General features: G+C 46.6%; 1 protein-coding gene and 1 pseudogene across 1 annotated transcript; one reads left to right on the top strand and one right to left on the bottom strand.

The window, feature by feature from the left end:
• Nucleotides 1-253: 253 nt before the first annotated feature.
• Nucleotides 254-1,224, top strand: LOC120678107 (disease resistance protein Pik-2-like). Its single transcript, XM_039959268.1, has 3 exons — nucleotides 254-889; nucleotides 977-1,107; nucleotides 1,161-1,224. Exons 1-3 carry the CDS (start codon nucleotides 254-256, stop codon nucleotides 1,222-1,224), a joined length of 831 nt encoding a protein of 276 aa, XP_039815202.1.
• A 5,847-nt stretch (nucleotides 1,225-7,071) lies between these two features.
• On the bottom strand, nucleotides 7,072-15,677 carry LOC120680276 (annotated as a pseudogene).
• Nucleotides 15,678-26,752: the final 11,075 nt, after the last annotated feature.

The following is a 26,752-nucleotide window of genomic DNA, read 5'->3' as shown; positions in this document are numbered from 1 at the left end:
AGAACAAGCTGTGCTGTATTTTTAAATGCCTCGACGCATAAGGTAACTTCTAGTGGTTTTCTCAAGTCCTACACGACCACTCTGACAACATATGACCTGGTAAGCCTCTATTCCTATCAGTCCACGCGTCTGGGTGGCATGGGCGAAACTTCCTGCTCAGACGAGTGCTGGAATATAAGAGATACAAGCGTCATTCCAGTACGATCCGTTGCAGCAAATTTCTTGCGAACTTCTGTAGAGTGCACAGTGAGAGATGGTTGGGGAGACAGCAAGTGCTCTGATAGGGGTGATGAACCCCCTCCTCGGCAGGCTCGGCAGCATGTTGGAGAGGGAGGATGCCAACATCCAAGGTGTGCATCGGCAGATCCTCTTTCTGCGGGATGAACTAAGCAGCATGACCACCGCCCTGGAGATGGTGTCGGAGTCGGAGGAAGCAAAGTCGCAAGTAAAGGAGTGGATGGGCCAGTTGAGGGAGCTATCCTATGATGTTGAGGATTGCATTGACATCTTCATGCACCACCTTGGCCGTGCTGCAACCTGCAATGGGTTCATCCAGAAGATCATAAGCAAGGTCATCACTCTGAAAGCACATTATCATATCAGTATTCAGATTAATGAGCTGAAGGAACGTGTGATAGAGGTTAATGATCGGCGCAAAAGGTATAAGATTGATCCATCCACTTTACTCCCAAAGTCCGTGGCAATTGATCCCAGGTTACCTGCGCTCTTTGAGGAGGCAGATAGACTTGTGGGTATAGATGGCCAAATGGACAAACTTGTCCAATGGCTCACCAATAGCATTAGTTCGCACACACAGCGTATGGTTGTTTCAATTGTTGGATTTGGGGGATTAGGCAAGACAACACTTGCTAATCAGGTCTTCCAGAAGGTTCGAAGTCAATTCGACTGCACTGCCTTTGTCTCCATGACCCGAAGCCCTAATGTCAATAAGATTCTCAGTGACACACTATTGCAGTTTCTTAAGAGTAGCCCGATTGCAGAAGATCAAACTCAAGACATTGCAAGGGTGCAGGAAAATCTTTATCTCAAAACAAGTGAATATCCACAGCTTGTGAAAATGAGTAGGGACTATCTTCATAATAAAAGGTACGCGATAATACATGAAAGAAACATGTGTTTATATTATAGTATATTTGCAGGGACAGAGGTCTCCGCCTCAAGGAAAATTCGAGTTTCTGGCTCAGCTCCTTTCTCTTTGTGTAATCAGTTCACTTATGTGTGTATGCACATTGCACAATCAAAGTTAAAAAATTGAAACAGATATATAGATTTTTTTCCCTGCATAGAAACTTTTTGGAGATAAAAAAATAAAGAAAGGTACAAATGGGGCTTGAAACAAGATATTCATGTTCAATTGAGTTTCCCCTAGCTTGCTGCAGAACAGCCAGCACTTACTAGATCAAACTACTTTTTTAGAAAAAAAAAACAGGAAACATCATTCAGATTTCAAGACCTGGTCTACAGAAAAAATTGTTAAAGCACACATTTAATCACAAACACACAGATACACACTTCAAGTAATGGATTTGGCACTACTCGATAAAGTACCTACCCAATAATATGCACACTATTGCAAATGCCCTGTTGGCTAAGTGGCAGCATTTGTTTAGGCATTAGGATCTGTGTCTTTAGAGTTGTAGCTGTAACATGTAGATTTCTAAGTCTGGCGAAGGATGCTGATGTATGCCTGTATGCAATATGCTATTTATCGAATCCATAGCTCCTTATCTACCGTTACATCAAATTCAATGGTGATTGGACACATTCCTTGGATTGCTACTAATGCAATGCTTCTTCACCAAATTGCCTGATAGGTACCTTGTCATAATTGATGATCTATGGAGCAAACAAGCTTGGAAAGAAGTCCAATGTGCTTTTCCCCAAAACAATAATGCAAGTAAAATAATCACAACTACACGAATTCACGATGTTGCAAATTATTGCAGCTTTCCACACAAAGAATATGTTTACCATATGATGCCCCTTGATAGTGACGACTCAAGAAGCTTGTTCTTGAAAAGGATCTTCTACCACAAAGATGATTGCCCTCCTGAATTGAAATTAGTGACTGATGATATACTAAGGAAATGCCATGGTTTGCCACTAGCCATAGTTAATATTGCTAGCCTATTAGCAACTAAACCAATCTCTAAAAGAGAGTGGGAGAGGGTGCGGAATTCTCTTGGATCTGCACTTGAGCAAGATCATGAGCTGGAACTTGTTAAAAAGATATTGTTTCTTAGCTATTGTGATTTACCCCACTATTTGAAGATATGTTTCTTGGATCTAAGTATATTTCCAGAAGATCATGTGATAGGCCGGTTGTGTTTAATAAGGAAATGGATAGCCGAAGGATTTATTGCAGAACAACAAGGACAAAACTTAGTGGATACTGCAGAAAACTACTTCAGCGAGCTCATCAATAGAAACATGATCGAACCAGTAGGCACTGACTACAGTGGAAGGCCAAGAGCTTGCCGGGTACATGATATAATGTTTGATCTTATTATATCATTAGCAGATAAAGAAAATTTTGTTACTATAATGGCTGATCATAAGTTGACATCTTCGACTAACAAAATTCGGCGTCTCTCACTCCAGGGAAACAGTGAAGCACAATGTCTCTTGTTAGGGACGAAAAGCTTGTCTCAAGTTCGGTCATTTACTGTATTTGGTAATGTTGGGAAGATACCACCTCTCTTGAACTTTCATATTTTACGGGTCCTAGATATACAAAATTGTCCTAATTTAGAGGACAGAGACATTGAGAATATTGGAAGTTTGAGCCACTTGAGGTATATAAGTCTCTATAACAGCAATATCGGTAAGATCCCAATCCAAATTGGAAGGTTACAACACTTGCAAACACTAGATCTCAGAGCTACCAGAATAAAAGAACTGCCAGCAACTATTGTTCAACTACACCAATTAGTGCGCCTATCTGTCCCTAATGGTGTACGATTGCCAAATGGGATTGGTGACATGACAGCCCTAGAGGAACTTTCAATGTTGGATGCCAGCAAAAACTCCCCAGAAGTTGTGCAGGAGTTGAGAAACCTAACCAAACTGAAGGTTCTTGGTATTAAGTGGTGTGGTGGCAATGCAATTAATGGTGAAGGAAGCTTTAAGAAATCTCTGATCTCATCTTTCTGTAATCTTGGAGAAAGAAACCTCCACTCCCTGCGGATTGAGACAACGGAACGTTGTTCCATGGATTTCTTGTTTGATTCATTGTGCCCTCGTCCATGTCATATTCGGACGTCTAACAAAAGTTCAATTTTCCCTAGACTCCCAAAGTGGATATCCTACCTTTCAGTACTCACCAACTTAGTTATTTTTATAGAAGAAGTGGGAGGCGGAGATGTTGATGTGCTCAAAGACTTGCCTGCTCTACGCTGTCTCCAAATTTTCACAACAGAATACCCGCAGGAATCGCTCATGATAAAACCCAATGGATTCCAGTGTCTTGAGGATTTCCATTTTCGCCCTTCTATGTACTTGAAAAAGAAGAAGAGAATGATGAGCCTGATATTTGAAGCAGGTGCAATGCCAAGGCTCAACCGTCTTTGGTTTAGATTCGTTGCACATGATACAGTATCCACATATGGAACTGACTTTGATTTTGGCATTAGCCTCCTTTGCTCCCTCAAATGTCTCTGGGTCAGCATTAATTGTCAGGATGCAATGCTTTGGGAGGTGGAGGCTGTCAAGGCCACCATTACAAAGGCAGCAGCTCTCCTTCCTAACCGTCCAAGGCATGAAATCCATATATTTGGGGAAGAGGGTATGGTAGAGGATGAGGAGCAGACAGAGGACAGTGGTGCTGTAGACCAACTAGATGGTGCCTCCACATGACAGAGTAAGATTCTTCAAGTTTTCAGTATTTCCTTTGTCTTCTTTTGAAGTTGTATTTCAAATACAGCTTGCTGCACCAGTATTTATTCTCTTTTCTTATGCAGCAGGTTTGGATTATGACTAAAACAGGGTGATGCCTTTGCCGTCATCACGGTGTCATCAGTGTTGTCTTGGTAGACAAAACGCGGCCATCATGGAAAATAGCATGCTCATACATCATAGCAGCATATTTCAAAGCTGGCAAAATTGCTGGAGGCTAGATCAAATTAACCCTACATTATAGGGACACTACAAAAATTTTGTCTCAATTTGATTCTGCCAGCATTCATTTCTTGATTGTCTTGATTACTGTAAAAAGAAAGAGAGAGTACGAGTTTTCAAAAGTAGTACATCATATGTTTTCTGGTAACAATTATGTTATAAAATTCTGTTCCTGAGCAGTAAGGCAGAAAATCTAAATCAGCAAAGCATCTATAAGGCAATAACTTCCTTTTGCAGTTAGAAAGTTAGGCTAGTAGAAACTACCTAAATACCATTAGGGATCATGCCCCCTTAGGATATTACCATTTTAATTAGTATCTTATTAGCATTGTATATTATAGTAAATCTATAAATATCCAAATAATGAGATCTATGTATCAAAATTGGTCACATCCAGATGAAGGCATAAATATATCCCTATGACTGGCAAATGTCCAAGTGATACTAGTTTCAGATGGAAACACCAAAATATGCATGGCTAAAAATTTTCCCCTTACCATGACCATACCATCACCAGTTCACCACACAAAGGAATGAATGACATCTGGAACTAGCCTGGTGGGACTAAGTGTGTAATTTTCAACAATTGCATGTGCCAACTTACTCTTTTTCATACATTTAACTTCCACATTTCCAATGATTTCAAATGTCAAGCTTCTCTGCCATTTCAGACAATTATATTGTACATACTGACCTGGAGGATAGCAACAGAAACTACAAACAGAGAATTGCAATGCTAGCTTTTAAGATTTTTAATGTTGTCAAAACACGTAAGTATGACATTCTAGGTTGCTATGACTTGTTACAAATGGGAAAATGTCATGTGGAATACAAGTTCCAGCATTTTTCCAGCATAAAGAGAAGAAACCATACAAGGAAAGTTATGCCGCAATTAGACTGCACTAGGAAATTTTTCCGCTTTTATCTTTCTTTTGATAGAAAATAAAGCAAAGTTTCAACAGTAAACAAGGGAATCTTTTATCCACGGTGACTCATCATTTTGGAAAGGCAGCAATTCTAGGTCATGAAGCATAGGAGCATCTGTATAATATATGGGCCACAAAGCTATCTTAAAACCATAGCTCACTGGAGCGTTTCACTATGTTGTGAAACTGTAAATGGAGTTCAACTGTCATATTTCTGGTTTGTCTGGTTCTGGAAACCAAAAATGTGTGGGTACCTTCAGGACAAGATGTGAACAAATAGGATTCAAGAAATTAGATGAGCTTGAAAGGAATGACGGAGGCCATGGTTCAGACTAGAGAGTGCAACTTTGTAGAGATTCAGGCAGTGGAAGGTACATGGGTTGGCCACAGATACATACTGACTTATAGTCACATTACACATAAAAGCAGAAGGGTAACCTCACCATTTAGTCTGCAGTTCCTGGATCTGAAATGAGCCTTTATTTGTTCCTTTGCAATCGGAAGTAACACTTATCTAATTTTCTTTTATTGCATAGATTGAGATTACCCTCATTTATTCGAATTGCAACTTCCCTCTGTTATTAATAACTGTGCCAATTAATCAAATTCAGTTATCTCGCTCCTTGCCCGAACGAGAGAAACAAAAGGGACAGTGATATTTTACAGGATGCAACAGCATGGCATAATATGTCATAACTTCACTGCAGAATGAGTAACAAATCCGCAACAACGGCAACAAATCCGGTTTTATTTTCACTTTCAGGCGCTCAAGTCCAGATTTCACAACTCAGAAGGGTGTAATTCAATCAAAAAAAGGAAAAGTTCAGAAGAGTAGTAGCACTCACTGTTGACTGCCCGCGATTGCCTTTACCAGCCTGACCGCTGCGGGGTTCGCCTCCCGCGCTTCCTCCGCCGACGACGTCCGAGCAGCAGGACCCGGAGCCCCGCTTCTCTCGCGCCGTTGACTCGTTGAGCCACCGCGCAGAGTGGACTTTCGCCCCCGCGCCCTCGCCGACCGCCGCGCTCTGCCGCGGCCGTCGCCGTCTCGCCGAGACGCAACCGGTGGATTGGATGGGCCCTCTTTGTTCCATGCTTGGGCTAATAGAAGAAACTAAAAACTAGAGCTTTTGGGCCCTCAAATGTTTCGCCTACTTGGGCCACGACAGCATAGCCCAGGCCGAAACGACCCAGCCAGGCAGCTACCGATTTTCTAGTCTAAAAAAAAGGCAGCTACCGATTTTCTGGATTTTTTACACGGTTATTTTTAAAGAAGTGTCTACTCATCATGTATAATCATTTTTTAATCAGTACTGTAGATTTGACTAAGTTGGTGACAGCATCTTTTTTTTTCAAGAATGCACATTGCATTGCACGTATTTCACTAATAAGAAGAGGAAGCGACGAACACAATTAAACCTCCCAAAAAAAACACACAATTAACCGAAATAAAACAGGGCTACAGGTTGTGTCAGGCTTCAGCGAAAACAACAAACAAAAGTGGAAGAACAAGAAGTTTACAGCGCATCAGGAATTCATGACGTGATGGCATGGTTCACCTTATCACCGATAGATTTCCGATAATTCCGATATTTCTGTTTTACCGGTGAACACCGATAGAACTAGTTTATCATCTAAAAATATCATTGTTTTAAATTTAACACTACATTCGACTAACCCACAAGTTTGTGCACATACTTTTTACCCACTATAACGAGTAAAAAGAGCATGTAACCATCTTTTAATCCTAATCCATTTATTTGCTTTTATTCCACCATCCAATTCTTCATATTCTAGTGAGAACCGACGTAGCAGACATGTCTCCCTACCGGCTATTTTCTTTCATTTTTCTACGTTATTATGTATAGTTTTTTAGGCTAGATGGTTTGAAAAAAAATCTAAGTTCATTTCTACACAAAATGAGAGTTTTTTCTCTAAATTTTGTCCGAAAAAATTTCTCTATCACCGATAGAATTCCGATATATCCGATATTCCCGTTTATCACCAACCTGCGTGATGGCTTCACAATTCATGAATCCAGCAGAATATATTCTTGATTTACATGTTTGCACTTGGCTGCTTTGGGATGATAGGCAGGTGCCCCTTCTTCTGCATGGATACCACTGCTTCGTACAAACTCTTCTCCAGGGGAGTGAATTCCAGGCCCAAGTCCTTGAGCCTCTGGTTGGAGAACCTGTACGGCCTCGCCATTGGCTTGCCGTCATCTTCACACCTGGGAAGACACAAGAACACCGACCACATGTGATGAGCTGAAGCCAGCAAGAAGATGGAATAATTAAGTTGCTAGCTTGGTGGCGGCACAAGATCTGCGGGAATGGATCGATCGCGGTCCGATCGAGGGAATGGATCTAGTATATACATGGCCGTGACGGGGTACTGCGGGAAGAGCTCCCTGAGCATGGCGACGAGCTGGGCGCGGTGCAGGACGGCGCCGACGCAGAGGTAGCGGCCGCCGGCGCCGGGGCCCTCGTGCTCGTAGGCCAGGGCGTGCGCGCGGGCGACGTCTCGGACGTCGACGTACGCGGCGACGGCGTTGGGGTAGGTCCTCCTGGTGCCCGTGAGGTAGCGCCCGACGTGGTGGCTGCTGAAGTTGAGGGTCCGCTGCAGCACCGGGCCTATGGTGGTGCACGGCACCACCACCGCCAGTTCCAGCCCCAGCTTCGCCGCCGCCTCCGTCGCCGCGATCTCGGCCATCATCTTGGCGCAGCAGTACCAGTTCTGCACGTGCGTCTGTCGATGATCAAATGGAGTCCTGATCGTCCTGACGACAAGAGAGAGAGAGAGAGAGAGAGAGAGAGAGAGAGAGAGAGAGAGAGAGAGAGGAGAGAGAGAGAGAGAGAGAGAGAGAGAGAGAGAGAGAGAGAGAGAGAGAGAGAGAGAGAGAGAGAGAGAGAGGGTAGGGAAGGCTGACTGACATCTGTTCGTTTGCAGAAGTCGTAGTCGCTCCAGCATGTCTCGTCGACGACGGCGTCGGGGCTCCGGTTGGGGTCCATGTGCACCGCGCCGTAGGACGAGGTGAACACCACGCGGCGCACGCCCTCGTCCGCGGCGGCGGGGATCACGTTCCAGGTGCCGTCCACGGCCACCGGCACGAGCTCCTGCAGTCCATGATCAAGTCATCAACTGATCGATGATCGATACCATGGCGAAGACGACGCCGAAACTTGAAACAAACTGAGCTGCTGGGGACAGGCGGCATGTACAGACAGGGTCGTTGGACACCGGGGGGCGACGTGGAAGACGCCGCGGCAACCGCGGAAGGCGGCGCGGAGGGAGTCGGGGTCCAGGACGTCGGCGCGGCGCAGGGACAGCCTCTCGTCCGCGCCCTCCAGCTCGAGCAGGTGCGCGTTCTTGCTGTCCGCTTCATGTCATTCAGGGATAGATGATAGATCAGACGGCGGTTTAGCAAACTTGTAGTAGAGAAGAATTTGCAGATCGAGTAGCTAGAGATCGCAGTCCATATGCGTATGAATGTATGCCCGCACTCACCAGGGTCCCTCGCGGTTCCCCTGACACGGTAGCCGCGCAGGAGAAGCTCCTTCACCACCCACGACCCAATGAAGCTGCCTGATCCGGTCACGCAGACCAGCTGCTGCGGCTGCTCTCCATTGCTTGCCCTGGGAACACTACGGGAGGCCCCCCCCCCCCCCCCCCCCCCCTTTGCCGTGTGCCAGGGGCACACGGTAAAGCCCCTGAAGCCCACGGCAAACCCTTTGCCGTGTGCCGCACACGGCAAAGCGCACACGGCAACCAGGGATCGGCAAAACCTGGCTTTGCCGTGTGCTATATATCGGGCACACGGCAAAGGGTTTGCCGTGTGCAACTATCGACCCATGGCAAAAAAAAGTCGCCACCCAGGAACGATGACGTGGCCAGGCCTTTGCCGTGTGCCTGTAGACGTGGCACACGGCAAAGTTCAAATGTTTGCCGTGTGCCTTGGCTTTGGCACACGGTAAACATTGGTTTCTTTGCCGTGTGCCATGGTTTTTGCACACGGCAAAGGTCCCTGATCCTGTATTTTTTTTGTTTATTGCGTATATGGTACCCCAGATAATACAAACAGTTGACATATATCATAATAATCATCGCATGCAATCCAAATAAGCTTCGGATGCATTCAATATTATCCATAAATGCACAAATACAAATAAACTCTAGTATCGTTCATCGGCAACCACAAGTTTAAGTCAAATCCATACAAGTTCAAGTGCAAAGCTTGTCTCTAGAAATGAAGTCCATACAGTTCACGGGGCCGGCGGCGGCGGCAGCGGTGGCGGCGGTGGCGGGTGCTGCGGCCACGGCGGGGGCGGCCATGTAGGCGTCTGCGACCAACCTGGCTGCTGCTGCTGCTGAATCCAAGCCACCCATTGAGGCGGTGGCCACACAAACTGCTGAGGCTGCTGAGTCTGCTGCACCGGAGGCGAGAAGTCAGGATTCACTGGCCCATCATTGGATGCCGCCGACTGATTCTGCACATAAGCGAATATATATTGAGTTACATAAGAATGAAACTACAAGCATTAGCCTAAGTTCTAAGTCATTGTAGATGTATCATAAGATATTATTTTTAAGTAAATCTAGGTTAATGCTAAGTCACTAAGACATTCCGAAACTCGATAGGAGTCAAAACCACTTACGGTAGGAGGAGTTTCTGCACGACGAACAAGTGGGGCCGGAGGGAATTGTGGAGGCGAAACACCCATCGCCGAGCCCAGGCTTTGCATAAATGTTAGAGCTTGATCCAATTTTTGCTGGATGTCGTCCCGCTCGGCCCTCCACCTCTCCTCTGCCGCCTCCTGCCGTGCTTGGAAGGCTGCTTCCATCTGGGCCTAAAGGATTTGATTCCAGGGTTAGAATTCAAAGCGAACATATGTAAAAATGGAGGAACGACGGATGAAACAGAAATAACCTTGACAGCCTCAATCTGAGTCTGTGTAGTGTCTGGCCGTGGGCGTATGGCAGGGCTTGAGCTGGTACTCCTGGCTCGAATCTGCGAGAGAGTGGGAGTAGTCGCCGTGTCGACTAAGCTGTCGCCAAACCAGTACCGTCCATGCTTCTTGCCTCCTCCCGCCCTCATGACGACTTCTCCATCAATGGGCTCATTGATCGCATCAAACTCCGGCCCATGAACTTCTTGTGCCATCGAGGTGTACCCACTGAGGCGGCTGTGGACGCTTGCGTTGCTGTACACTTCGGGCGGATCCTGCGGGTTGAAGGTGACATCGGACGTCGCCTTTCCTTTGTGGGCCAAACAGTATGCCTGGACTTGGGTGCAAGGCACAAAACCCGGTGCAATGAATATGATGTATTCGTAAATGTAGTTCCATGAGGACTTACCCATAATTCGTTCAACACCCGGTGCGCCTTGTTGTCAAATGCCCTGCCATTCTCATCTGGTCCATCCGGTGCGGCGATGTAGTGCTCCCACGAAGAGGCTGGCTGACGTACCCCAGCAATATCCATGGCGCCTGGGTAGTGTCGCTTGCAGAGGAGGCCCAGGATGCCATTGGCCATGCAGGTTGTGAGCAACACCTGGAACAACTATGTCAAAGTTTCTGCTCAAGTTATTGAGAGATAGTATTAGTGTCAATTGTGATTTTGAATATATCAAAAGGAAACGTATTGAAATCTTGTAAACTTACTTACCTTTTCCCGTCAGGTCGGAGGACCGGTCGGTGCTCTAGAGGTATCAGACGATCCGGGAGCCTCGAGGGGCCTCGCTGCCAGACGGCAGGTACGCCCAAGTCCTCCTCCTCGTCCGCTCCATCCTCCTCCTCCTCCTCCTCCTCCTCCTCCTCCTCCTGCTCCTGCTCGTGCTCGTGCTCCTCAGCACCGGGATCCTCCTCCTCCTCCTCCTCCTCCTCCTCCTCCTCCTCTGCCACCTCCGCCTCCTCCTCCACAAGAGGAGCACCTCTCCTGCGCCTCCTCCTCCTCCCAGCCCTCCCTCCTGAAGCCGTGCCGGAGCCCTCAACGGCGTCGCGCGTCGACAAACCCGCTCCACTCCTCCGACTTCTCCTGCCTGTCCGTCGAGTCCCCTGGGAGGACTCACCTGCCTGGGTAGATCTGCCGCCCAATAGGTCTGTGAGTGACCTCATCAGACCTCTGCTGCGCCCTGCCATCGCCGAACAATCTCCTGAAATTAAAATGAGTTAATCAATCAGTAGATGTCATTAAAAATAGTACAATTAGTATATAAAGTAAGTACAATGACTAAAATAAACAAAAATAGTATAGAAAATTAAGTAGTACGGTTCTTACATGTATTAAAAATAGTCATCATGATCCGGATTAGCCGGATCATATGTCTCATCATCGCTATCACGTGTGTCGATATAATCACCATCGATCTCCATAGGAGCAACACTGTCATCATCACTGTCATTGTCTAAGCATAATCGCTCTAGTAATTCTAAGTCCTTGCAATTGTGAACCTCATCCCGTGCATCGTCGTTATCAATTCTTTCATTGTCCTGTTCCATTCCCATCGCTTCGGTTAAGTCTATCTGAAAAGTCCCATCTAGCCCATCTTCTTGAAAGAACTCACCTGCATATGTGTTTGGGTCTATGTTGTAATCTTCATTGTTCGGGACAGGTAATTTACTGTGTGGCGATACCTTGTACACAACATCCCAACCCTTGAGACGATTGTCGGTTCGGCACGGATATGAGAGATAATAAACTTGCGTGGCTTGTTGAGCCACAATATAGACATCATCTCCTGGATACACGGACGCTTGTTGAACTTCAACTAGCCCAAGATTCGGAGTCCGTCTCACAACATGAGGATCAAACCAATGGCATTTGAATATGACAGGTTTCAGAGGTTTCGACCCATGAAACGTGAGTTCGTATATTTCTTCGATTCTTCCATAGTACTCGAGCCCATCGTCTCCTGGCGTAAACACTCCGGAATTTGTGGCCCTTCTATTCAGCCGACTCTGCTCATGACTTGTTGTGTGGAAACGATATCCATTCACATCAAAAGCTCCAAATGACTTGACTCTATAGGCACAACCATTGGCAACCTGACGCAACTCAGCATTCACTGAGGCATCAGTTTGGGTCTGCAAGTTCAAGCAGGACAAATTATGTACATGTCCGAGCAACTTGTAAAATCATACTACGAAAGAGCCACGACGTAGACATTACCTTTTGTTTGAACCAAGAAATAAAATCAGGCTTTCCATTTCCCGCACCCTATCTAAGAAGGGTCTCAGCTTCCTGGAGGGTAGGTATCATTGATCGATGCCAGAATTGCACATGAAATTCCCTGGTCGAAAGAGAAACGAACGGGTTGGATGCCGAAAAAGTACTCGAGAACTAAATGAATGCAGAGAACTTACTGTATGTATGGCTGCACTTCAGATAGGTTGGTCAACACATATAGCATGACACTGCGCCACTCTTCAAAATTTAAGGTCTTGATGCTCGCAACACTTGCACTTCCGAGTTGCCCTTTGAAAAGGCTGAGGTTTGAGTCAGCTTCCCCAGCATTGTAATGTGAGGGTGGATTATGCACGCTTGGAAGATTCTCAGTATAATATTTCGATGTGAAGTTTGACACCTCCTCTAGAATGTATGCCTCTGCGATGGAAGCTTCAATTTTGCATTTATTTTTACATTTAGTTCGAAAGACTTTTTGACATCTCTCAATTGAGTAGCACCAACGATCTTGCACTGGCCCCCCCATTCGTGCCTCGTACGGTAGGTGCAAAATCATATGCTGCATCGGGTTGAAGAAGCCTGGTGGAAATATCTTCTCCAACTTACAGAGCAACACAGGCGCCATTCTTTCCATTTCTTCAATCACGGTCAGAGATAACTCCTTAGCACAAACCTGGCGGAAGAAAAAGCTCAACTCTGCCAGCACTTGCCAGACTTGATTAGGGAGGTATCCTCGAACCATCACCGGAAGAAGCCTCTCTAACCATATGTGATAGTCATGACTCTTGAGCCCGTTGATTCGCATAGTAGACAAGTTGACTCCCCTCCTCAGATTCGCTGCATACCCACCAGGGAACATTAAGGTTTCAAACCACTCTAGCACTTCCCTCCTCTGGGGCCTCGTCAGGACAAAATCGGCCTTAGGCTTTTTCCATGCCTTGCCTGACGCAGGAGGCCTCATGACTAGCTTCGGTCTATCGCATAATGTTGTTTGATCCACTCTGGCCTTAACGTAGTCCTTTGTCTTCTCTACAATGTCCATGATAGTTCCGAACAGTGCCTCGGCGACATTCTTTTCAGAGTGCATCATATCAATGTTATGTGGAAGGAGGAGATCTTGCATGTAGGGAAGCCTCCACAAGCCCGACTTCTGCGCCCATGCATGTTGCTGACCATATCCCTCAAAACCACCATCTGCATTAGCCACAAGACTATCTAACTGAGCACGAACACCAGCACCTGTCATAATATGAGGGGGAAGGTCCAGAACTTCGACACCTTTCGTGAAGTTCTTCTTATCACGTCTGAATGGATGGTCAAGAGGGAGGAATTGTCGATGTTTGTCGAATGAAGAATATTTCCCACCCTTCCGCAACCATATGAACATCAGAGTTGCCTTGCATATTGGGCAAGGGAACTTTCCGTGAGCACACCAGCCGCAGAATATTCCATACGCCGGCAAGTCATGCAGGGAATAATGGTACCAAACATACATCCTAAAGTTTCTCTTTGTAGCTCGATCGTATGTCCAAACCCCTTCCTCCCAAGCACTGAGCAAATCATCAATCAGGGGCTCCATGTAGACACTCATATTATTTCCCGGATGTCCAGGAATTATCAGCAACAAGAATATGTTCTGTCGTTGGAAAATCACGCCGGGAGGGAGATTGAGGGGTATAACGAAGACAGGCCAACAAGTGTAAGGTGTAGCCAACATTCCATATGGATTGAAGCCATCTGTTGCTAGGGCAACACGTACATTACGAGCTTCATCTGCTTTGACTCGATGAATCCCGTCAAAGTGGGTCCATGATTCAGCATCGGATGGATGTACAAGCTTATCAGGATTGTATCGAGTTCCCATTTTGTGCCATGACATCTGTTTCGCGGACTCCTCGGTCATGAATAGCCGTTGGATCCTCGGTATGGGCGGAAGGTATCGTAGGACTTTCACGGGGACTGCGAGCTACCTCTTCTGACCATCACTAGTTTCTACCTCTACGAACCTAGAAGATTCACACTTTGGACAGTACTTTGCTTCTGCATGTTCTTTCCTAAATAAGATGCATCCCTTCGGACATGCATGTATCTGCTCATACGGCATCTTCAATGCACGAAGGAGTTTATGTGCCTCATACATGCTTTTTGGAAGAATGTGACCTTCCGGAAGCAGAGTGCCAATAACTGTCAACATAACATCAAAAGCATCTCGACTCAGGGTAAACTGGGACTTCACGGCCATCAGGCGCGCAATGGCATCCGGTTGTGAAACCTTAGTATGCCCATGAAGGGGTTCTTGTGCTGCACCCAACATGTCATAGTATGCCTTCGCGGTTGGCTCTGGCTCCTCCTCGCTACGTTCTCCCTCGAAGTGTGCTTCATAAAAGTCATCTAAAATATCACCTACCCCGGCATCAGCATCATGATCTTCAATGCGTTGCCTAACAACCTCATTTCTCATACGATTGCCTTCACCATGGTAGGTCCACCGGGTACAGTCTCTCGTAAATCCATAATTGCAAAGATGTTATGTCATGACTTCCCGTGTCTGTCGACGCGTGTTTCCACATTTGGTGCAGGGACACCAAGTGCATGAGCCTCCTTTAACCTTTGCAAATGCTCGATCCAAGAAAGTCTCGGTCTTCTGAATCCATTCCAAGGTCAACTCCCCCCCTTGTTTCCAACCGGAGTACATCCACGCACAGTCGTCCATACTCTATCATATCAACGAGTAATATAATATACAAGAGAATGTTTGCATCTACATGACGTCCAAACATTCTACTAGGTTAAGATAGGTCCTAATCCCACCCGAAGATGCGTAGCTTCAGTCGATTTCCATGCTCTACTCCGATTCGGGACAGAATTTCGGTAGCATTTCACCGCTGTTCTCCAAATACACGTCCCGGAAGAGAGATTGTGTATCCAGAGAACAACAGGGAAATGATGCCGATACTCTGTCTCGAATGCGAGTAGAACATGGAAACTAACTCCATCTACGCATCCTCGGGCTATCCAAAAAACGTGGACAATTCGAAATATATACGGTCGTACATATGCAAAGTTTTGCATATTTCCATCCGTATCTATTTCGAACGGGAGACGTCTAACTAGGTTACGTGATATACAAATATGCGGTACGAAAAGCGGACTACTCTTGTATGCCTCACCTTGCTATATGGTCCGGTGGCGGAGGCCGGCGACGGGAACTAGGTGGCGGTGCTCGGTCCTAAAAAAAAAGAAAAATATGTGTGAAATTATAATCAATAATTTGTTACTATTGGTCATCTCAATAAAAAAAGTATTGAACTACTGTTGTATGCCTCAGATATGTTTCGTTTCATTTGATCTTGAACTTGCAGCATAAGAAATCATCTAAAAAAAGTTCATGATATACATGGAATCATGTGACACATCCAGCCCAACCATCATATCAACACAAACGAAAGTTTGCTTTGGGCATGGATGTGTCACATGGTTTGATGACAATCATGAGAAGCATAACTACACGACAAAATGAATACACTCACACAAGCTTAAGATCATCATATGTTACCCAAACCAAATTTGGGTAAAATTTTATATCATCACAGGCAACTAGATTAACTAGGTTACGTAATATTCTACAAACATGAGATGGAATGAGGTGCCTTTTGAACGTCCTCACCTAAGGCTCAACACGCGTGTCGGGGCAGCGGCTCCCGAGTTGGGGCACGGCGGGGCGGCAAGGCGTCGGCGATCGGCGTGGCACCAGAGCGGCAAGCCGGTGTAGGGCAGGCGAGACGGTGTGGCGCACCGTGGATCTTCAATTGCATGCAATTAACAATTTACAACAAAATTATTGATCAACATTTTCCAAAATTGTAATGAATTGATGGGACAAATGGAAAACAAATAACTCACCGGCGCGGTTGCACGGTGAAAGTGGCGGGCGTGAGGTGGACGTGCTGCGGCGGGGCGGCCCGGCGGCAACTCCTTGGCCCTGAGTGGGGCTTGGTCGGTAGGGATGCGGCGCAGCTCCGCGGGGTGGGGTGGCGGCTCTGCTCGGCGAGGAGGTGGCCCCACTAGTGGGCACCAGCGCGGGGGGGGGGGCATGCCCAGGCATGGCCCGCGCAAGCAGAGGCAGGAGGCAGGGCCCTGCGCGGCGCGCCGGTGGGGCAGGGGCACTGCTCGGGGTGCGGCGCGGCCGTGCGCTGGGGCCGGGCGGACGCCGGGCGGTGGGGGCCGTGGGCAGGTGGCGAGAGCGGGGCGGAGCCGTTCAGCTCACCCAGGGAAGCGGCACGGAGGCGGGGTGGACAGCCCCCGGCACGCGGGCCGGGGCGGGGGTGGCCGAAGCCGTCGGTCTGCCTGGCGGCCGCGTGGACTGGGGCCGGCCGGGAGCGGAGAGGAGGCGGGGCGAACCGGCGCGTAGGCAGGGTGGCGGCGAGGGCGCTGTTGGCGCTCCTTAAGTATCCGTTTTATCCCTTGTTTATCCTTGATAATGGCATGAATTCAATATCAAAATCACTAACCGTCCTAACCCCGGCCTAATTATTGGTCATTTTCACACTTGCACATATATTTTGGAGGAACTTCGTTTTTTGCAGGTTTTTGGCCTATTTTGAAGCATGAAATGACAAGGCCCGTGATTGAGCGCTAACACGAGTAAAGACGAAGGCCAAAGCCCAAAGGGAGGACCAAAGCCCATGTTGATTCGAAGCCCATTCATGCACATCCATCCTCCAAGAGAGCCCAAAGGACCGAGCCCACGAAGATGAGATCAAGATACTTCGGGATTAAGCAAAGCAAATGAAGAATTAAGGAAGGATTCCCTATCCTATCCTTTCCTCGAAGATATCTCCAAGATAACAACGTCCAAAGGGGTGCAATCGTGAAGGACAGAAACTCTAGAAGATGCGAGGAGTCTACATGCCAAAGATGAGACCGAGGCGAGCCCGAAAAGGGGTAGGCCGGCCGGCCTAGGCCCATGGGGCCGGCCGGCCCAGCCCTTTTCTGAGGCAGTTTGCCTTCCCCTTCGACCGGTGGCTTCCTCGGCTTATAAATAGCTCGCACCTTATTCAACTCGAGGCATCCATCCAACCAGAACTCGACGAAAACCTAGGGCCAAGACCGGAGGAAGACGACGGCCGCCGCAAGTCTTCGAAGTTGTCTAGGAGATGGCTTAGGCCATCCCTAGCCGCCATGGCCTCCCTGCGTGGTTGTGTCATGGTGGAGTTCATGAGCTAGTTGGAGTCGTTAATGGTGTATACGCAGTGGTGGCGATCCAAACGAATCTATTATGTGAGTAATGTCTTCATGTCATCCGATCTATTTAGCGATCATGTCTCTCCTCTTTCGATTTCGTTCTTGCTTTGGGTGCGCTTATTCCTAGATCTATTCTCGAGATAGATTGCATGGGGTGTTCTTGTAGCTATGGTGGCTAGGAGTTCATACCGGATCTACCCAAAGGGGGTTCGACTTGCTTCAGGGTATCCCGTTGAAAAGGGGGGCGTCGTGACAGGCCGTCTCCACAGAGTAGGTTGGGTATCGAGGGATCGGATTGGAGGTTTTGATTTAAAGAGGCTTTGGATGAGATGTATGTTGAGCTTACTCGTTTAGCTAGAACTACAACTAGAATGCGTGTGATAGGTTTAGTCATGCCTTCGGTCATGCTTTATCCTTCCCGATGTTCATGGATGAGATCAACCTTCGTAGATCACTCATATCTATCAAAGGTTCACCTTTTATATGCAATTAATGCTTCATGTTAGGATAGATCCGTTAGATTAGATGGAAAACCCTAGTAAGTTCATTGTCGATCCACGGATTGATAAACCTTGGGGGAATACTCTAAGGGAAAAGTTATCACGAACCGTGCGCTTGTGGTATACAAATCGGGGGCGTTAGTGAACGTCAACAGGCGTGACGGCCGGGAGGCGGTGGCAAGGGGTGGCGCCGGAGGCGGGTGAGCGGGGTGGCGGCGGGGAGGGTGCGGCGGCTGGGAGGCGGTGGCAAAGGAGGCGCCGGCGGGTGGGAGGCGGTGCCGGCGGCGAGGGCGCAGAGGGGTGGCGGCGCAGTGCGCGGGTGAGCCAAAACACGGTGAGCGCGCGGGGTGTCGGAACGGGTGGCCAAAAACGGCTAAGTGGGGGTTGCCCCTTTTGCCGTGTGCCACCCGATCCGACCCACGGCAAAGAGAGCCCCTTTGCCGTGTGCCCCGATCCGGCCCACGGCATAGGGGGGCTCCTTTGCCGTGTGCCCCAATTCGGCCCACGGCAAAGGGCCGAGGCGGCGGCGCAGCCAGGCCGGAGCACGCGGGTGCACCGGGCTGTTGGCCAGCGGGCAGCGGGGGGTGTGGCCTGGCACAGCATCGGGCGGGGGCGTGCGGCCAGGCCTGCGGCGCGGCACCAGAGCGCGGGTGGCGGCCCGGCAACGTTTGTCGTGTGCCTACGGCCCGGCACACGGCAAAGGGCCTGTTTGCCGTGTGCCTCAGCCACTGCACACGGCAAACTATTTGACCATTTTTATTTCAATTTGAAATCTTTTTAAATTTTGTTTTCAAGCGCTTTGGTATTCTATTTCATGTTTTAAACTTTATCACATTTTATCATCACATTGCTAAAGTGATTGAAAAAATTATGTTTTATTTTGGTATTGTTATTATTTCATGTGTTTGAAAGAAATATTTGATTGCAAAAAAAATAATAAATATACCAGTCATCCGAAAATTAACCAAAATTTGGCATTAAAGAGCCTAAGTTGTTTTTTGCAAACACAAACAGTTTTAAAGTCAACCGCTAATTCGTTTGTAACGTTCTGTCCAAATGTAAACGTTTCCTTCTCAACTCTACGGATCTTCTCTGGACATGTTTCGATTTGTAACAAGCGTACTCAAAACTATTGCAAAACATTCCCAAAATTTTTCCATCATCTCCATGCATGAAATCATGATATCATGACAATTTTCATGATTTTCGGAATTTGTTTGCTTTTAATGGAATTTTCTAACGAATCTTTCAAACAGTTCTGATCATGGCTCGCGAGCAAGATCTTCAAAATCTACTTCTAATTCAAACTTACGTCATCACATTGCACTCCATACCATGAAGATCATTTTTCTATCCATTATACTCCACTATTCAAAACACTTCCAATTCAAACCCAAAATCTCGATTAAAGAAATTAAATGACTAAATATATCAAAAGTAACGAGAAATATACCAAATTTTAACATGGAGTACAATACACTATATATGTATAGCACAAAAAATAGGGAGTCTAATTTTATTTTATTTTCATAATTTCGCCATGTGCCAAATGATTGTCGTGTGTAATAGGCTAGGCACACAGCAAAAAATGCTTTTTTGCCGTGTGCTAGGCCTTTGCCGTGTGCTTTATTTGGCAGCACACGGCAAAAGAACACCTTTGCCGTGCGTTGGGACTTTGCCATGTGTTTTTTGTCATGACACACGGCAAAAAAAAATGTTTGCCGTGTGCCAGTTAGTTGCCGTGTGTCCTTTCTATTGGCACACGGCAAAGGTGAGGTTTGCCGTGTGCCCGAGTTTTGGCACACGGCAAAGTATTTCCCACACGGTAAACTGGAGGTTTCCGGTAGTGGAGGTTGCTAATGGATCGGACTATCTGTTGCCTCGATGATTACTACTCTTTGGTCGATCGCCCGAGCTTGATTGCTGGATCTGATGGTGCTCTCTACGGAAATGGTACGGTCCTTGTGATCTTATTTATAACGTTCTCTTGGAGGCAGCACCTTCTCGCTATGCACACCTGCAGGGTGGAGTACTATACTGGAGTCGTGTTTATTTGGTCCATTACCCCACGGAGGCTATTCCTCGCGCGCTACTGCAGCGCGACCTATCGTAGAAGGGGGAAACACAGTCCCTCGCAGGTGGGCCCGCGCGACCCTGTGCTTCTTCTACCTCTGGATCTCGCGATGCTGGTGGCGCCGGGGTTAGGGAAGGGGATTGCCGGGGTCTTGGGGGTGGTTGGTGGGGCAGAGCCGCTGGCAACGAGGTCGCCGGCGGCGGGGGTGGTGTAGGGATGTGGCGGCCTTTAGGTTCGAATTGCCGGGGTGGGATGGCTCCATGGCCTCCTGCTATAGAAGAGGAGGCCGGGGGCGGCGGCAGTCCGGCGGCAGCGGCGGTTGGGCCGGCGGAGGGCGAGGCGGCGCTCCGGGCAGGGCAGGATCTCCAGTGGGCGGAGGTCGCCGGCCGGGGCGAGGCAGTGGACGGGTGGCGCGACGGCGTGCTTAATTATGGTCGGCAGCGGTGGAGGGCGGCGGTGGCGCCGCCAGTGCTGGGGGAGGCAGGAGAGGCGGGGGCGCTCCTTCTGCGATGCGTCGTCGATTCCTCGTACATGCGAGGAATAGACGCCCCCCATTACCCCGGCCTCCCCAAACCTGGGGTTTGAACTCTCTGGTACCTACATTATACTTTGAAATAACCTACCTAATTTTTTTTAATTTTGAGCGCTCACTATTGGTTCTCAATAATGTAAGTAGGAGACATCTTACTATTACTAATTGAGGCTTCTTTTAAAGCTTTCACGTGAAGCCATTTAGAATCCTATGTGGATATTCTAAAAAAATAGAGAAATTCTCTAAAAAAAATCTAGCCGTCAATCAAAATATAATAAGTCATTTTGCTTTGTCATAAGTCAAAGTAAAGTTTGACCAAATTTATAGAGAAGAATATTAGTATTTATCACATCAAATAAGTAAATTATAAAAATATAATTATTCTTATTTGACATTCAAAATATTATTACTCTTTTCTATAAACTTTGTCAAACATATAACAGTTTGACTTAGGACAAATCAAAGTATCTTACATTTTAGGACGGATGGAGTAATCATCGTCGACAATTATAGTTGTTGGATTTACTTTGTTTCTAAAAATTTACCCACATATGTCATTATGACGAATTAGCCTAAAATAATGCTATATATCTATATTTTAATTGCCCACATCAGTCATTCTTCTTTTTTAAATTAGAAAATCTATGAGCTAATTAGATATATGTGTACGTATGTCTATGTAAGTATGTATAAAGAGAGATGTCGTCCTTTCTAAAAATAAAATCTGATGCTGTGGTGTGATGGCTTGATGCTCTGGTTAATACCTGTGTTGGCGGTGGTGCATCTGGCATGCATCCATCCTGCTTTGTTTTATCTACCGGTGCAGAGGAATCAGCTGACACTGTTCATCTTGGACACCTCTTGCTCCACTTTTCTAAACCCACGAGCTCCATGTGCCAGATGCTTGCTGGCATGGCACATGCAGGGAATATTCGATGCAGTGGTGCTGCCCAAAACCGCAAGTGTTTGACCTATTTCATTAATTCATTTCCTGTTCGGCTCTGGCAGCAAATTAAATGGTTTAAACCCTCCGTGGACGTGACCCACATGTGGATTGAGTGCATCCTACCACCCACCCGATCCCCTTGCACGTGGATGGGAAATCCCTCTCTTAGTCTAGACATTTAGAAGAATGTGGATGTTATGGGGGATTTAGCAGGGATTTATCTATTATTTCAAAATAAGTTAAAATAGTCCAGAAAACAAGAAAATTTTAAAAAAAACAAATGCAAAGTGACGTAACCGTATGATAATAAAAGAACAAAAAAACTCCTCTGCATACTCAAATATGACTACAGAACATATGTGCCAACATGTTGTTGTACAAGCAAAGCGTAAACACACTCAAAAGTGCTTACAAAGTTGTCATATGAAACACTGATATCAGGTTAAATTGACACATATATTTGCAGAGTAGTTCTCTCATAACAAAATAACATTAATCTTCCTTGGTCTTGTAATCAACACTCCTACATATTAACTCTGCTTTTATCTCTCTTGACTTGTAGAACTATGTTCTATAACTTGTCGGCTCCAGCTTGGACCTGTTGCTAAAGCAGTACGAAAACAGATATTAGTTCAGTGTAGAGACGAGCATGAGCAACAAATAATAGTTTCAGTTAAGAGCATGAGCATGAGCATGAGAAACTAGTATTAGCTTTAGTCAAGAGCATGACAACATGAGAACAAAAGTAGCTTGAATTCAAATGCAAGTGCAGGATAGGTTTTAATGTCAAGTTGGCAACTATTCTGATTACTAAGTTGACAACATCCTCCTTTCCAATTGCCATGAGGTCAGTCTTAGTGGGAAGTGTCATCACATAGTAATCAAGACTGTAAACTAGGTAAACGGAGAAGTGTCGTGAGGATGACACTCCTCTCACATCCTACGACACTCTTCCTTCTCTATCTTCTGACATGTCAGCAATTTTAATACTCATGACACTCCCATGACACTCCTATTGAGATTGGCTTGAGTAATTATTTTTTAGAATAATGGATCTGAAATGAGAGGGAACTGAAACTCAGAGACTCTATCTCAAAAGGCATCAACAAGTGCTACTATAAACAGATCTGCCTCAGAACTATAAAACATCCTACAAAATACAATTCAAGAAAAAGTATCCTCGAGTTTCCGGATCATGAGTTGTGCCAGTAAAAGAATGTACTTCGAAAAAAATATCTACTTGAACTATCACTACAGACTGCATTTGACGAACTTAATTAGCTTCCAAAGCAAATAAACTATGTTCGATCGACCAAAGCTAGCTAATTGCACGTCCCAATGGATTTTTTATTATCTCCCTGCGACGTGCAGACTCGATCTGTGCTCTCAACTCAAGATGATCTTGCTGTGGTTTCACGTTGCGCACGTGAAAGCACCACTGACTTCAACGCCACCATCACGTTCGCGATGACCGAGAAATTCTCAATCTCAGGACCCTTGTGAGAGCTAACGCCGGGCATGCCTCTCGAGTTTAAATCTAAAGTGTCACGAAGTTCCAACAATTCTAGATCGGATACTGCTTCAAGGAAAACTAAAATTTTCACGTTCTCGGTCCGTAAAAGAGTAGATAGATGTTGCTTTCTTCTTTTTTTCGAGGAGAAGATAGCTTTATTCATTACTTAGAAAAAAGATTACAATCCTGAGCAATGAGCTGCTCAACCCACACTGGAGCTGCCTCTACCGAGTGGCCCATTCGCATCGCCAATTGTGCGAGCTCATGCGCAACACCGTTACTCTCTCTTCCCAAATGAGAAACCTCCCAAGCTGGAAGACTACCACCGGCCATCAAGACCGTTGCGATAGACTTGTTGTCTGTAGCTAGAATGGCTTGTTGATGGCACCATTCCGAAGCCAGGATAAGTCCCTCTATGCACACCAGAGCCTCCACTTCCTCCACATCTTGTTGGAATAAACAGCAATTTAGTGATGAATAAATTAATTCCGACAATCATAAAAGGAGCAACAGCAGGTGACATGGGTGAACAAACCACTGGCACTACACAACCTAGTGCTAGCAAAATGAAGAAAACAAGATCAATTTGCAAAGAGAGTTTAGACATTCTTACAGTGGGGTTGTCGGCACCGAAACGATGCAAAAGTAGACGAAGCAGACCGTCGATGCAGACCAGCGACTCCGGCTAGAGGAAGCAAACAGACGGCGAGCAGTCGCGACGGCGCTTTCCAAAAACCTTATACATCCCCTACCCCGTGCAAGGACACGAGGAGACGTGGGCTTCGGAGATCCTGCTCTCCCGACGCCGATGGCACGTCGGCGACGGGATGGGGAAGACTGAGGCGGCGCAGCACAAGAGCACGAGGAGGAGAGGAAACAGTGTGTACTGAAGACGACGTCTCGCCCCCAATATATAGACCGCCGCAGCTAAGGAAAGTAATTAGCCGCTTAATCACAGCACTAACGTGATTGCCCTGCCCGTTAAGTCGACTATCGTAATTCAGACAATCACCATGTCGGTGTTTACCGCCAAGACTGCTCAGGGATACCCTTAGCAGTAAGGTTTGTAGGTAGGGATCGACGGCTCTAGAACTCGATGGTACAAGGAACACAAAAATTTAGACAGGTTCGGGCCGCGAGTTTGCGTAATACCCTATGTCATGTGTGGCTTATTTTGCCTTAGGTGTTGATGATTGTTTGGAGGGGGTCCCTGCCCGCCCTTATTTATTCGGGGGCATAGGGTTACATGGAAAGTCCTAGCCAAGTACACTTGGAGTCCTACTACAACACAATCGGGTAGTTTTCTTTGTACTGCGGCTAGTTCTATGCCTATTCGGGTAGTTACAAAAGAGGTAAGGTACATCCATGAGTTATCTCTTACTCTAGAACATTCTATGTCTATAAGCAGTCCCGCTGTCCCGAGTCTGACAAGCCCCCGAGCTCTTCGTAGCCGAGTCCTGTAGACGTCGAGTACTTGGCTGGGCATCATCGAGTACTTCAAGTGGTCAGAACATCCTTCTGGTTGCTTCTGGTCCTTCCTTCAGATATGTCGAGTAGTCCTTCAAGTACTTTCGTTTGCTTCGAGGCTATGAGGTGCTCAAGCCCTTAAATCTTGATCATATATGGTGCGCGAAGTACTTTGCGCTCCATATGGAGTAGCCCCCGAGTCTTAGATTGAATCGCAGAATCAGGCTGAGGGTCACTTCAGTCTATTTTCCAAAAAAAATTGAAAAATAAATCTCTGATGCCTATATCCAGCAGCCCCCGAGCCTTAAATCAAAATCTCTTTTGCTGCGAGTAGCCCCCGAGCATAGATTTGGAATTAAGGATTTAAGTCGTGGCATCAAATTTTATCCTTCAGATTATTTGCAGGATTCATCAGATCCGGAATCCGAAAAGACCTCTTTTTCGGGTAAAATCCCAGAAAAATGATACAATTGGATGATATAATTGGATCCGCCACACTGATTGCACCCGAAATAATTTCAGGAATAAAACCCGGGATGTACGGCTCTTTATTCAGTGCTCACATGAGACGTTACTATTTGGAGAATCTGCATTATTGCAGCTTTGACTGCAAACAGCTTCAGGGTTATTTTGGTGGAGAGCTATTTCTATGGGTTAAAGAATAGGCTAAAAAATAACTCTGAGATACTTCTCCAAACAGGCCCATATATAGATTCGGAGGATGGAACCCAAGAATTTACAACATCCAGGACAAGTTTGGTTCGAGGCAGAATACATTTAGCATCCTTTGCCACAAAAGGAAGATTAGGCACGTTTTACATTTTAACCCAGCCCGGCTGATACTTGGCCTCTCACCAATGCAAAGTCTTGCTTTTCTCTGGAGTGGTCCCACGCGCCATACACTCGAGACGCAATGTCTGAAGACGCCGTCTAGCTAGGCAGCCTAAGTTGTTGCCGAAACGGTTGCTTCACCACAAGTTCATGCAAGAAAAGCTTCCATTGCCGATCGATCCTAGGCGATGTCAGGGTCAAAAGGCACGCCGAATTCAGCATAGCTCGGCTTGGTGCATTGCTCTTGGTTCCCTGATTCCCTCCCTATTTTTAATAGCCAAAGGGCATTCACTTCACTGGTATGGGCATATATGGGGGCGTTTTTTTTTGTCGTTTCAGCTTAGAGCAAGCCCAATAAAATAGACAAGTACTTGTCTAATAGACAAACCAAATCAGCATCATAACAGACAGGCCATATAATGGTGTGCTTTACTTGTCTATACACATGGTCTAGCATTAATATTTTATTCTTTCAAAGCCATGTTTTCATCTTCTTTCTCTCGCTTCCTGTGATCGTTCCTCTCAGATGTGGATGCTGTTAGTATAGCGGAGCCCAGTTAAGGCCCGTGGGTGCCTATGCGTCCAGATCCAAAATAAAAATCAGTTGTTATTATCAGATTTCCACGCTACCCAAGCCTCAAACAGAACCCATGCGAGATTGAGGCCCAAAATTTGCAATTTGCAAGCCCACACAAACCATCAATTGTTGGTGCCCAGCCCAACTCCTTGCCAGAGAAGGAACAGAAGAAAGGAGGTCGTTGCAACCATCAATTGTTGGTGCCCAACCCAACTGTAATTTGTATTCTTCTTACAATAAATAGTTACATTATGGAATGGTAATTCAAATGGAAAGAAACAGAACTTAATGATGCCACCGGTTCAAGGAATCCATGTCCAGTTGATATCTTTTTAAGTTTTCATCGTTGCTCTAGTTCTAGTCTTATCGTGCATATGTGGATACTTCGAATTTGTTTAAAACTTGGTAGCTCTCAAGTTAATTATGATATACTCTACTGCTCAAACATCGAGTATCTCTATACTTAAGATAAGTGGTGCACGGCTCCTACAATCTGCTCTAGCTTCGTGCATTAGAGAGCGTGTTGCGCTAGATGAGTTTGGCGACAAGCACCATTCCATTCTCCCTCCTAGCTTCCCTCCTCCGGGTGGTCCGATTCAGTGCTGGCGTGCTTGGGTATCGCCGATTATTGTACCCGCTCTGACCGGTTGGTGCCGCGTCGGATCGCAGCGTCTTCTCGGTCGGGAGCCGCTCGCCCGGCGATGGAAACTGCGGCGGCGGCATCTCGGGCCAGCAGGGGGCAGGACCAGCCACATTTAGAGCAGCCGAACGGGCACGTACTCGGATAGACGACGACCAGAGTCCAGAGCAGTAAAGTTTGTTG

This window comes from Panicum virgatum, chromosome 6N, assembly GCF_016808335.1.
Source record: "Panicum virgatum strain AP13 chromosome 6N, P.virgatum_v5, whole genome shotgun sequence".
Classification (NCBI taxonomy): domain Eukaryota; kingdom Viridiplantae; phylum Streptophyta; class Magnoliopsida; order Poales; family Poaceae; genus Panicum; species Panicum virgatum.
This window is presented reverse-complemented; position numbering and strand designations above follow the sequence as displayed.

Bases quoted from the DNA above. Each gene is read 5' to 3' on its own strand.
- LOC120678107 (XM_039959268.1), top strand. From the start codon at position 254: ATGGTTGGGGAGACAGCAAGTGCTCTGATAGGGGTGATGAACCCCCTC. The intron at 890-976 runs GTTCGAAGTCAA...ACACTATTGCAG, and splicing joins CTAATCAGGTCTTCCAGAAG to TTTCTTAAGAGTAGCCCGAT. The intron at 1,108-1,160 runs GTACGCGATAAT...GTATATTTGCAG, and splicing joins GACTATCTTCATAATAAAAG to GGACAGAGGTCTCCGCCTCA.